At 36.0% G+C, this 14,226-nt stretch overlaps 1 protein-coding gene across 1 annotated transcript in view; it reads left to right on the top strand.

Annotated features, from left to right (window-relative positions):
• Nucleotides 1–14,226, top strand: part of LOC140158690 (EH domain-binding protein 1-like) — a 124,658-nt gene that overhangs the window by 30,491 nt on the left and 79,941 nt on the right. Inside the window, 2 exon segments of the mRNA XM_072181910.1 lie at nucleotides 4,365–4,422; nucleotides 12,962–12,973. Of these exon segments, the coding sequence (XP_072038011.1) occupies nucleotides 4,365–4,422; nucleotides 12,962–12,973 (70 nt within the window).

Below are 14,226 nucleotides of genomic sequence, written 5' to 3'. Positions count from 1 at the left end.
CGAGTCGTGACTAGGCCCAGCGGGCATCCCCGGATTCATTTTTTTCGCAAACAAGAAGGAAAAAAGTTTGAAAATCGCTCGCAGGGTAAACGCAAGCTTGCCTGAGTTTACAAGGTGGTAACATTGTCGGCACTCTTATGAACTCCATTGAAAAAACTGTGTTACGAGGGACGCCCTTCTAACAATTTTTTTATTATTTTTCTTGAACTTGGCTTTCGTTGCTCAAGGCTTCTTTCTTTTTTATTGTGTGTGTGTGTGAACTTGGCATTGGATTGCTCAGGGCATCATTTACATGCTCAGTCGACTCTGAAATACGGGGCTATTCTTTTGGTGAAAAGTAATGAGGATTAAACTTGAAAAATGCCAATGCGTGTAATTGACTAGTGTTCACCTTTTTGAAGCCTAGAACTAGTTGACTAATTTGACCAGCTCATTCTTTTCTTGAAATATCTGTTTTTAATGAGTGTGATAGACGGAATGTATAGATGGCAAGGAGAGTGGGTCGGATAGGGTACTTACTGTCTGTAACATCCAGAGTAAGTTTTAAATGGGTAAAGTATAAACATTAAACAGTGGGGGAGGCTGATGAATAGAAATATTAGTAGAATCTTAACCTTAGAATACCCTGTGCACCCTATAACACTATCTAGAACAGGTACATTATCTTTAACACTAACTCCAAATTCTAACCCTAATCCTAAACCCTAATTTATAATCCTACCCTTAAATGCTAACTTGCCCTTAAAACAAAGGTTGCAAAGGGTAGTTCTTTAGTTATGCCAATATGATATGAGCAATGATAGCAATTATAATTGGAAAGTCTTAAATCAGGACTACATATGAGAATGTTTATGTTAAGTCACAAGATACTTCTTGAAAACCCTTAAACTTTCCAGGGAAAGAGGACCAAGAAAAAATAACGATATAAGTATTCTGTTATTCATATATGAGGGGGAGGGGCAAAAAACCTGTTCCCAGAAATGGTGTCATGTAACCACCCCCTATTCCATAGTTTGCCCATGTACTGATCCATGGCTGTATTGCATCATAAATATTTGCCTTAAATTTGAAAACTGTAGCCCATGAAGACCTCTCCTGTAAATTAAACTTACTTCTTATTATGGATATTGAGTATGCCAAGTTTTAAAAAATTATTTCAACTTGAAAGTCACAATACAAAGCAAAAAACAAACAATAAAGGGACATGAAACTAACTGTCAGGCCATGGTCTTTTTATTTACAACAAAACTTGTACTTAATCATTCCCATTTGATGTTTCTGGTTTTCTAATAAAGCCCCCTTAATTTAAAAGAATTCAATGCATAATACAATTGTAGTTTTATTGCGTAAAACATTTGCTGCTTAATAAAAGCCACAGAATATCTTGAATTAAAAAAAAGTTTTTGCCCCCTGGAAACAAATAAACTTGACCATCAAGAACGAGCTCAGACAGTTGTAGCTGCACACACGTGCAGGCGGGCGGCTTCCTTTGGATCTCCGCTGTACCAATAATCAGCACAATATCTTAACAAACTGCTGTCAGTCATCGTCGAGGAAGTATTGTGTGGTGAGCTATAGATGAAAGGTGTTGGGCTTGTATGAAAAGGTTGAGTTAGCAAACGACTCGGGCCAAAAGGTCAGCCAGCCGGCGTACTCGACTGGAAATAAATGCAAAGAAAAACCTCGGCTTGAACAAGAGGCACTGAACCCCATTCTTTCACCAGGGCTTGCCTTTTTCTCTCCCCTCTCTCTTTTTTATTGTTATTAGTTCGGTTTTGCACAATAGATGGCAGTTTGTTTGAAAAGTACGGAAGTCAATTGAGCGTTATAAGGAGGGCGTTGACATATATATTAGTGCGGTGGTGCACAGCCAAATGAAGCAAGTTTTGTTAAAAGAATGACTGTGTAGCTTTAGCGATCATTTGAAAATCACAAACCACACACCTAATTATTTCAAAGCAATTTCTTAGCTGTGTATAATGAAGGGTCTAACCCGTCACATAGTTAACATTGATCGTTGACAACATACCGGCTATAGTAGGGGCGGTAATCGAGAACATTGGCGCTAGACCACCTAATATATTCTGGTGCTAACTCGAATCGCCAAACCCATTCATCAACCACAGCAATGTAATACAACTTGTTGTCAGGTTTGTCGTAAAAAGTTCTCGCCGCGACAAATTGCTGTAGAAAGTGATATATCGCAGCTATTCTGTACCTCAAACCCTACACAATAGTAAACAACTAAGATGGATGGTGTATATCAATTGGGAATGTTGGAGAATTATTTCTCTCTCACTTTCCCTTGAGTTCACTGACTTTGCCAATTTTAGTCGCAAATACTCAAAAATCCACGAAGGTATATTATTTTTTGACGTTAGAACTAAATCAGTTATTACTTGTTAGACTTTGGCGAAGAATAGAGAATAAATATAGGCCCGTGAATATTTGAAAAACAGGTGTAGTTGTTTATTTGTTTTGTGAAACAAAAAGTGATTGTTTCTCCGTTTTCGATACCAATAAGCATCAATGACTGGTCTGTTTGATTAACCAAGATTTGCCCATTCAAAATTGCCGTTGACTCTTATTGTTACGGCACAGAAACCTGTTTTTCACAAGTTCAAGTAAATGTGTGTTTTATTTGCTTGATAAGTAAGGTGTATTTCATGATTGTGCGATATACCCTAATGTCCATATTTTTTAGAGTAAGAGTACAGATATTACTCTATGGTATATATCCTTCTGTGGATATGAGAGAGACTCTCTGAGAGGGGAAGGGGTAGAAGAAAGTGGATAATAGAAATAGGGTATTCCAGTTAAATTCCACACACCCTCTGTGGAAGACTTCCATAGAGGGTGTGTGGAATACCCTATTGGAAGATATTACCTTAATCTACCACTCAGGGGGTGTATATTTCATATGGAGTCACACATTTAGGTAACACCATTTGAAATTCACACTCCCTGTGTGGGATATTAAGGCTGTGTCTTCTATAGGGGGTGTGTGGATTTCAACTGGAACAGTCCAATGAAAACCCAAAAGGAAACAACTTTTTAGCCATAGGCAGGTGCAGCAGATCATTTGTGGAACATTGGGAGATGGTTTCTAAATTTGGGGGGAAATGGGGAAGCTTCCCCCAGTGAGGAGTCTTATCCCCTCTTGCTCCCCCTGTGGGATGCTGGTCCTGCTATTGAAGATTTTTCAGTGTTTTTCAATATTTTTAGCCAATATGGACAATGTTTGTTAAAATTTTGCCTGCTTCATGTCCTTGAAAGTTATCTTGCCTGCCTTTGCTCCCCCCCCCTCCCTTTTTGAAAAAGTCCTTAGCTATGTGACTGATTTTAATAGTAGAGAGTGACAGTCAAAGAAATGCATCTTCTATATGCTTTAGCATAATATGGCCTTGGAGATGCCATTCACAATGAAACAGTTCGAAATCATATCACTTTTTAGTCAAACTTGAGCATCCTGCTCAAAATCAGTTTTGTAACACAGACTATAGTTTGAAATGGTCCCTATTTTGAAACTTACAATAACATACTTCAGTGGTATAGAGTGTTTCCCCCAGCTCAAAATAGGTGGAGAAAGTTGACCAAAATTGTGATTTTTCTTTTTGCTTTTGGCCTGTTTCAAATCAAATCAAAATGCACTTCATTTTGGCCCAGTTCAACATTAACAATTTTGGCACGCTTCATATGCATTCAGTCTGGTAAAGTCATGCTGGGAGTAGGACAATTTACAATTATAAGCCTTTGGAAAAATTGTCTAATACTAGTACACATCTCTCATCCCTTAATTTCAAATTATATATTAAAAAACAGCATCGGATATGCATTGCATGTTTTGCGGAGATTGCGCTCTTCAAATTACAAGGCAGAAATGAAGAGAACAGACTTCCCGTAACATTCTCAAAGTATGAACTACCTGTTTGATTAATAAGTTACTGTGTGATCATGACAGTTAAAAGGGTTTTGATATAAGTTGTTATGACATGCATAATGGGAGCTTACAATGGAACACAGTGTGGTGAAACTGTACAAATAAACAACAACCTAACTACACAACATTCCTTGTGGTGGATGACTGCGATGGCAGGTTTTTCCCCAGTGACAGCGGCAGATTTTTTTTTCAGGGGGGGGGTAGAAATGTTTAAAATATGCAAGGCTTTATATAAAAATGTTTGCCTCAAAAGTGAAAAAATTTGCAGTACTTATTTTGATGGGGGAAATGGATGGGGTGGGGGAAAGATTTGGGCACCCCTGTTATGTATTGCCATTGTTTCCCCCTCCATGATTTCTGTCTAATTTCTATCTAATTATTTTGTCATCTGTCTAATTATTTTGTCTTTTTGTTTTACTTACAGGCAACCAGACAAATTGTGTGTGATATGGACGAGAAGAGAAAGAAAGAGTTCTACACAGGTAACATGATAATTAATGTACATCATTGCTGCTATAATTTGAAGTTGAACTACAAGATGTATCAAAATGATTGATACCCATCGGTTTCCAGTGATTATGGACATGATTGCTACATCAAAATGCAACATAGGATCTGCGTAATTTGTTGATTAATGTCATAAACAGTCATATAACAATAAATTATAGTCATTTTAAAAGAACCCTATGTTGCATTTGGAAGAAGCAGGCTTTTCAATAAGCATCATAACTGATTGGTACCAATCATTTTGATATAGCCTGTATCATGCAGATCTGTGTCCCACAACCATGACAACTAGGAGCTTAGATTTAGAGGTTGCTTAGACGGTATGGAGTTCATTTCACTTAGATAGCACAGTGTAGCACTAGCCTCTAAAACTTGTGGGTCTTGGAAGGGGTCTACAAACTCTTTACTGTGTTAGAACTTTAACAAATTTGGGTCCCAAGTGGTCAAATTTAGTGGTCCTAGACCTGCAAATGCAATTTGGTTGCCGTACAGTATATTTTTTTATTCTTCCAAGTTCCTGGTTGTCGATCGCGTAGAAGAGGTGCAGTCTCCACCCCTTCTACGCACCGATGACCAATGGGTCACCCGTATTGTTATTATGACGCTGATCAGCCAATCAGCATTCACGCCCGTATACGCACGATGCCCAATGCATAACTCTGAAGAATTCAAAAAGTTACAGTCGACCCACAAATGCAGGTTAGTGCTAACCCTGCTTGGAGATGGTGTAACCTCATTCCCAGGGTGTGATAATGATGATGTGAATAGTGATCACATCTGGGAATGATGCTACAGCTAGTTTCTTTGGGGAAAACAGTGATCTGGGTCACTGTTGAGGAAGCTAACAATTTTATACACTTTATGAACATTGTCAGAAATATTTGTCCTCTAAAAGAACTTTATTTGCCATGATATTTGTTTTTTTCTGCCAATCTTGCAAATCATATTTTTTCATTTAGATCAAAATATGTTTTCAAATACTTCCAATCATAACTGTATAATACAACCATCAAACACTAAAGAGATGTTTATTATTTCCTCCAAAAAAACTAATTATTGAGTTTGAGTTTGACTACAAAAGAAGTAGGCCTAAAGGTTAAAGATACCAAGGATGATTTGCCAATCTGAAAAGTTTTCGGAATTAAGCCGCACAAAAACAAACTTGAAAAGCCGGGACTACGCAATATAGCACAATGAAAATTTGGTTGTCATATTTTGCAAGTTTTGCAAAGCCACAAAAACAAACTTGAAAGTGGGTGGAAATTGATTCGGCAAGTCAGAATTTGATTGTCATAATAACAAGCTCTAATAGGCATCAAAACCAGAATATTTGTTCTCTTTGGACGCATCCGAGCTAAGAGGTCACAAAGTCCACTTCAAAGTTGTCGACTGGGTCACGGCAGGTCAAACGACCGATGATTGGCCAACCCACCAAATTTCCGCTCCACTTGTGGGGCCAAACGCTCCACGCAACCGCAGTGTTGTTGATGGCCGCTCAAGCCCAAAATGACAATTGTTCTATCATCAAACCATGCTAATGAGGGTCTTTTGTTGTTGATTACCGATCACGATCTTCTACCGCATGCCTGTTTAACACCAGGTGTTGGTCATACTCAATGAAAATAAGTAACCACCACTCCCCCACTTTACACAAAAATAACACCCCCTAAATAAGGTTAAAATGAGCAAGAACTAATTTATATACAGTGAGTGCGGCTTCATTGAAGGGCAATGTGTGGCAACTTCTTTCTAATTTGTCACAAGTTATCATATCAACCTCTATATCAAGAATAGGAATGTTTGTACTTATATTGACTGACTTTTAATATGGATGTCAGAAATCGTTATATGATTTTTTTTAAATTTCCCAATACATTTGTGATCTGTTAAGCTGCAGTTAAAAAGTTACGAGGAGAACGGGTTAAGTGCCCCCTGGCGTAAACGGTCAATAAAACACTACCAATTAACTCCCGAAAATTGCCACCCCCTTATACGGCCCAGCGAACTGACCACAACATTCACAAGGACCAATAAAATAATAGGAATTGCGGGACAATAAACTCAGTGGTCCTTATGATATTCTTTTTATTTTTCACCAAGAGAAGGTGAGTGCTGATATGGCCTAGATTTTACTGATAAGAACAATTGTCTGTGCATTCTTTTTCTTTTTCAAAATTTACAATTTATATGGACGAATTATACTCCACTTGCTTGCACAAATAGAACGGTCAAAATAGGTAGATGACCCTCAAATTGTGCTTTTCATTCAGTCGTGTGTATTGACCGATAACTGAAAATAAGGTTGCATGCCATGTGTACTTTTCTCCTATTTGACACCCTGACTTTTTTTTTATCAGAAGTGCGCTAATTTCGGATTAAATTGTACCTGGGTAACAAATTGGCGCAAACTTAACTTGTTACGGGATAATCTCTTATTTTGACAATATTTTTTAGTGGATTTGGAGTGGTGTAAATCAGCAGGATTAGTAGCCAGGATTACAAGAAGTCAACATTTCAGAAATGATTACTGCCTAGAAGTATAATGAGAATTGGCAGAATGGATTAAATCCTTTCTCAGTTTCAATACGGCTGCTAGATTTTTTTTCAAAAGTTTTCTTATATCATAACAAGAACTACTGGCCATGAAATAATCATGCTGCCAGAAAATTGTGGAACCATTTTTTCTTCTCCCAAATACAGAGTTAAATGTCATGAAGCATTAATATTATCCTTAAACTGGGAATGTGAGGCAAAATTGGAAGTCATGTCCAGTCAATATGACACAAAATTGGAAGTCATGTCCAGTCAATATGACACAAAATTGGAAGTCATGTCCAGTCAATATGACACAAAATTGGAAGTCATGTCCAGTCAATGTGACACAAAATTGGAAGTCATGTCCAGTCAATATGACACAAAATTGGAAGTCATGTCCAGTCAATATGACACAAAATTGGAAGTCATGTCCAGTCAATGTGACACAAAATTGGAAGTCATGTCCAGTCAATATGACACAAAATTGGAAGTCATGTCCAGTCAATATGACACAAAATTGGAAGTCATGTCCAGTCAATATGACACAAAATTGGAAGTCATGTCCAGTCAATATGACACAAAATTGGAAGTCATGTCCAGTCAAATAGTTAATTAAACAAGGCCCTGAGTAAAGACTGTGCAGAATTCACACATTATAACTTAAAACAGACAGCAATAGTGCTATGTGGTGAGCCTATTGAAAAGCATACAGAAGAGCACTACTCTAAAAAACTTTTCTCAAGAAGTCAACAATGCTTTCCTTATTTCAAAATCCTCCCTCCCCAATAAAAATTGTTTCAGAAAAGGAAGATGAGATTAGCTAAAACTAATTTTTGAGCCCAATGTTTACAAGGTATTTGTTGAGATACATTATTCCCAAAATAATTCACTGGCAGTTTATGTATAGTTTAGACACATGTGTATACATCCATATCATAAGGATGCATTGTTGCTCTTCATAAATACCAGACTCATCTCAAGTGGAGTTCATTTCAAATCATCCCCAAGTCACATGGTTTAGGAAATGTTCTATGTATACCCAAACCATGTGACTTGGAGATGATTTTGAAATGCCCTCCACTTGAGATGAGTCTGGATTTATTCCTAGCTAATAATGTAAAAAGAGACATTTTATGTAGAAGCCGACAAGTGTATGCTTTTCATTATGGATGTACACATTATGGGTTTTCTCCAGAATCTGGATTTAGGTAATTAGTTAGTGGGAAATCTGCCATCCAACCAGCATAGGACAAAAAAAGTTATCTTTTGGTGATAAATGTAGTCAGAAATTTCACCAAAATTATGAAGATCCCATATCAAAAGAAAACCAATTCACAAAGTGATCAATGCTAATTTCATTCCAGTTTCAATCTGTAGATAGCTAATGTAGTACTTGACAAAATTAAATACATTCAAGTACCCATGTGTCCACCTGCACATCATTACTAGTTTTGATAAACCATCAAAAACCATTGTCATTTCCAGTCCTCCTAATTGCAAATCGATTTCCGTTTTTAATTTGTAACCAATTACAAAAGGTGTCCAAATCATTGTCAAAAAAGCAATTATCATTAATTGCTACCCCATCCCAATGACAAATTTGAAGTAATTTGCTTCTATTGTTAGGAGAATAAAAAAATAAATCCTCAGCTACCACAGCCACACTTATAGTTTTGCACTCATTCAGAGAACTTTTAAATTACTTCAAGCAATTAAAGCCCTAGAGCACACCCTGATAATTAAACGCTCCACTTCTCAAATTTTCCTGTAAATTTTCTTTTTCTTCTCTTTTTCCTTCAAATTGTTGCCAAAATGTGCACCCCTGGTTGTACACACCGCCCAGTAACAACAAAGTTATTATGTGATCTGTCAGTTATGAACATGGTATAAAGCGCCAGCGGTGTGGAACTCAGGAAATAAGTCTTGAGTCTAATAGCTCCTTTGTGATATAGCCTAGCCTGTGTCTTAATGATTGTGGAGAATATAATAAAGGTGTATGTGACATGATCAAGGGGAATAATTTTATTCTTTTTACAAATTTTTTAACATCAGCTCTCCAAAAATGCTGTTTTTATGCAAACTTCTCGTTATACCAACATTAAGAGATAATTTATCAGTTGCTGAAAACAATAAGAAACAAAACAATTAAGTCAAGATTGATATTTGATAGCGATATTGGACTCATTTCCCTTGATCATGTCACAGATTTGGAAGATTCAGATAATTCATCTGTTCAAAGTTTGTTCCCCAGTCCTAAAGAAATAGACATCCATAAATATTTGTGCATTTTTAGGCTTACTAGTATAATGAGAAAATCTAGAAGATTCTTTGGCCATTCTCCAGATGGGTTCTTCCATACATGCGTGAAAACACAAAATTCCTTAGTTTAGTCCTGCTCAGGAATTGGTTTCACTTTTCCCAATAACATACATTCTAAAATTTCCGTAACCCCGCTTTTTGAAAATTGGCATTACACTTGTATAAAAAATGGAATGAAACTGGAATGCCTAGGGACAGAAAACTTTTGAAACAGCCACAATTGTAATATTAATACCACACCCAGCAGCTATTATAGTTCTGACCGTTTTCCGCTCAGATCCCAACGTGACATAAAGATCCCTAGGCTATACCATTCACTGTCCACTTCCACCCCTACAATAGATTGCCAATTTTTAAACTTTTTTTGTTCAATGCCATTTTGTATTGTTGAACTTTTTATTTTGTCTATATTGAATCTCTCTTACTATATTGCAGCTGTACTTTTTTTTTTTTGCCCATTTTGTTTAAAAAATGAAATACTTTTGTAAGCTTCAAGGACTGTTCTATTATAATACTTTCTAGTAGTATTTTGGTCCAAATATTGTAGGAAGTTAACCCTTTAAAAACTTACAAATGATGAGATTCTATACCTTGTAAAACAAAAATGTAATATAATTTTGTCACTTTAAGATAATTTTAAAATCAGTAAAAAAGAAATCACAAATTTTTGAATCACAAGTTCAAAATAGCTTGGATAACAATTGTTAAGCAAATTTTAGTCATGATTTGTTTTAGTAAAAAAGAAGTATTTAAGATTAAGTAAACAATGAAGTACGCAACGTTTTTGGACATCCTTGGTGATTTAATTGTATTGGGAATCCAGTTTCCTTTTTTTTCATAATATGTATTTACTGCCATAGTAAATCTGTTAATCCTTTTGGGAACAACTTTTTTTTATTTACTTTTCTTCATAATATATATTTTATTTTCCACCAAAGTCGCATTCCCCAAAAGTTGCAATCAAAATAATCACAAGCTTTCCCAGCGGAAAGTGGAACAAAACACGTACTGTCCCGTGTGAGGAAGGACGTCCAAAATGGTGCAAAGAAAAGTATTGTGTGTACAGCTTGAGGAAGGAATAATTGTATTTAGGGGTTTTTTTTAGGTAAAAATCAACAAAAAATTGACTGGTTAAGCAATAAGCAAACATTAGATTTGGATGGATTTTTTTGGTTTACAAGGAATTTAGTTGGCTGAGAAGGTGTAGCGCTTAGAAAGCTTTTCGGTGTTGGATAGTATAAAGCTTTAAACTGAAGCTGACAGGGAGTTTGAGCCTCTGGCTTTCCTTCTTTAGAACAAACTTACAGAACAAACAAACTCGCTGAATTTGATTTAAACAGTCCGTAGCAATTTGATGTAGGTTTGATGGAAATTCAAGTATATTTTCATTCTTGGTAAAAATGTATATACCTAACTAAGCGGGGCTTTGACTTAATTGTAACATCACAGTGACATTCAACATTAGAAATAGCCAAAATTGGAAAATGTATCATGGACAAAATTGGCTTAATCGTAGAATACATACTTTTGAAAAGAGGAATGCAAGATTGAAATCATGTATGAATTGAAAAACCAAATGTGTTCACTCCCACCTTTTTAAATTTCAAACAAGAGAAAAATATGTCAAGATTTTCAAATTTGTACATTTGAAATACTTGGTAGTAAATCATAAAGGAACATTGTAATAGGGAAAGTGGGGTGTAATTGAGGTGGTACTCAAATAACTCTTTGGTAGGTTAGGGATGCATAGATTTCAAAAATGCAGGCTCCAGTCATAAAATGGGGTCTTTAGAACTAAAATTGGGCTCTATTTTGAAGGAAATTTGAAGGAAAATGTCACCAGAAGACTCTGGGCTTCAAATAGGGGGTCGAGTCTCCAGATTGGAAAAAAAGAGCATGAGGGGGTGGGGGCTTCCAAATCAGAAAAGAGCTTGAAAATGGGTCTTGAGGGTGGCACTTACATGTAGTGCAGATATGCAAAGTACCCCCAGGGGTGTCATTTACTTTCAAATTTAAGGATGCTTTTTTTTATCAAGATTACAAAACCAGTTTTGTATTGCTATCCCATGGGATTCTGCAAAAAGAAATATCAAAGTTTGAACTTTGTTTTTACTAGAACAAGAAAAAGGGTTATAACAATTTTCCTTCCAACTCCCAACTGCCAATTGTCCCTTACAGCTATGGCGGAGTGGCAGACGCGTGTTTGCGTGCACACACGTTTTGGGATGTTTTTATTCCGTAAAACAGTCACAAAGATGAAGGAAACTAAGAGGCCATATCTTGAGAAATCAGACTTGAAATTTCATTATGTTAGAGAATTAAAGTGTGTCTTAACTCTAGGCTACATGTTCATAGGAGGGTCGGAGGAGGAGTGGTTTTGTTAACATGGGAATTAAAACTGTATTAAAAAGCGATTATGGGCCGTTTTTTGGATTATTACCAAAAACTTGGGATTTAGCTCACATTGAAGCCTGTAGGGATTTTTCATAAATAACAAATTGTTTCATTATGAAAATTTTAAGCTTAAACCACTTTAGATGTGTTTGTTGGATGAGAATGTTGACTAAGTCAACTAACATAACTAATTATGCCCCAATATTTTTAGATTTTTTTTGTTTCAGATTTTTAGGACCCATCAGGCATATTAATAAAAGATATATTAATTTTGTTGTATATAGAATGTTAGCCTTAATCACATAATGAAGTGTTTTGAGTATACATGTATGGGCAATGTTGACAATATCAGTCATTAGTTTTGACTCAAATATGCTGTTAATTTGACAAAATCTGCCATTAATTTGACTAAATCTGCACTCTAATATTAGTTTTACTGTTATTATTGATGACAATGTTGTTGTTTAGCCTCAGGATTTAATTTTCATACAGGGATTACCATTGTTTGAAGGCATATTTTGACTTCTACTGCATGGATCTGACTGAAACAATGAATTTTACAATCTTTCCACATTGTTTTTCATTGAGTTGTCAAAAATTGCCAAAATGTTCCCCATAGCCCCAGTCCCGAAATGTGCATTTCAAGATATCTTCAGTTTGCCAAGAAAAGTTTGCGGGGAGTACCTCGGCAAGCCAAGCTTTCCGTGCTCATATGTGCTTTCGCATGATGATGCAATCACATCATGTGGGATACTTGCGCTGGCAGTTACTTGGTGCTTTTTGGCGCTTTTGGTTGGGTCAGTGGTAGTGAACGCATCAATTAAGGGGGGAAAGTAGTTGCGTAATATCCTTAACTTCCTGGATGGAGAGGGAGGAAAGAATGAAGGAAGAAGATGAAGAGAAAACATTTTTAGTTGAAGTTTTGAACCCCGCCCTCAGATGCTAGACACATGAATGGCGATAGCCTGCCACAGGAGTACCCGGGCCGGGCCGGCCAAGCTTTCTGTGCCCATATGTGCTTACGCATGATGATGCAATCAAACATGGGATACTTGCACTCGCAGATGCTTGGTGATATAGCCTTTTGTGGCTTTTGGTTGGGTTTGGGTTAACTCATATTTTATGACAATACAGTTTATGTATTTGTATGTTATTAAAAATTATGATTACAAAACAATTGATACTTACTGGTTTACTAACCTGATGTTTTTCCTGTCCATTGCTAACACTGTGTCGCTTGCCTGCTATGGGTGCATACACTGACAGATGTCAACGGAGGTATAGATTCATTATATATTTCTTGTCATGCCTTGTTTGTTTGTTTGTTGTATGATTATGTCTGATGATGATGTCCATTGTATTTTCATTTGCATGAATTATATTTGTTAAGCATGCATCATCTACTTGGTGAAAGAAGGGCTGAAGTTTTATTGCTTGTTTTTGAGAGGAATGAAGGAAAGAATGAATGAAAGGAATGAGTGAAGAAAGCTGGAAGTGAAATAAATGAGTTTGAACGGAAGAAAAGGGAATGAAGAGAGAAAATGTAGACATGGCAGATAAAATGGCTTCAGAAAAAGTTAGTTAAAAAGTTCAAATGGAGCAGCAATAAGGTGATAGAGAAATCAGAAAGAGAGTAATAAGGGGATGGAGAAAGCAAGAAACAAGTTGAGGGGAAGAAGTGCAATAACTTATCTGCAATAGCTGCCAGGTGTCATATGTGTACAATGAAGAAATAGTGAAATATCTAGAAGGCAACTATTGCAGATAGAGCTGCAAAAATATTTGAGTGTGTTTTTGAAAAGAATAAAAGAGGAAAAGAGGGAATTAAAAAAAATGTTTGTTTAAGGGAAGGGGTATGAGCGTTTGGACAGTATTTATTGTGGGACATTAGAGCACATCAGACATATCGAATTGCATTCTGAATACGAAGAATGTCCTTCTGATATCAAATAATTTTGATTTTTTGAAATTGCAATGTAATACACATTTTATGGCAAATCATTAAAATTGATATTTTTGATATTTAACAGTACTTGAAGTAAACTTTATAAATCTGATGATTTATACTTAAAAAGTGTATGTAGGTGGGATGAAAAGCTGACGATCAATTGAAAATTTTGACCTTTCATTATTGAAGATATGGATTTTTTCCCCAAAACACCAAAAAAAAATAGGTCTTTTGGGGTAAAAAATCCATTTCTTCAATATAAAAGGTCAAAATTTTCAATTGATCGTCGGCTTTTCCTCCCAGCTACATACACTTTAAGAATATATCATTAGATTTATAAAATTTATTTCGAGGACTGTTATATATCAAAAATTTGAAAAATATCAAATTTTAGTAATTTGTCATAAAATATGTATTAAATCGTGAATTTCAAAAATGAAAATTATTTGATATCAGAAAGACATGCTTCAGTATTCAGAATGCAATTCGACACGCCTGAGGTGCTCTCATGTCCCACAAAAAAATACTGTCGAAACGCCATAAACGCTCATTCAAGATCCCTTAACAGGTATAAATTTTTCTG

Source organism: Amphiura filiformis, chromosome 1 (assembly GCF_039555335.1).
Source record: "Amphiura filiformis chromosome 1, Afil_fr2py, whole genome shotgun sequence".
Lineage (NCBI taxonomy): Eukaryota > Metazoa > Echinodermata > Ophiuroidea > Amphilepidida > Amphiuridae > Amphiura > Amphiura filiformis.
The sequence above is the reverse complement of the archived record's forward strand: the minus strand, read 5'-3'. Positions and strand labels throughout refer to the sequence as shown.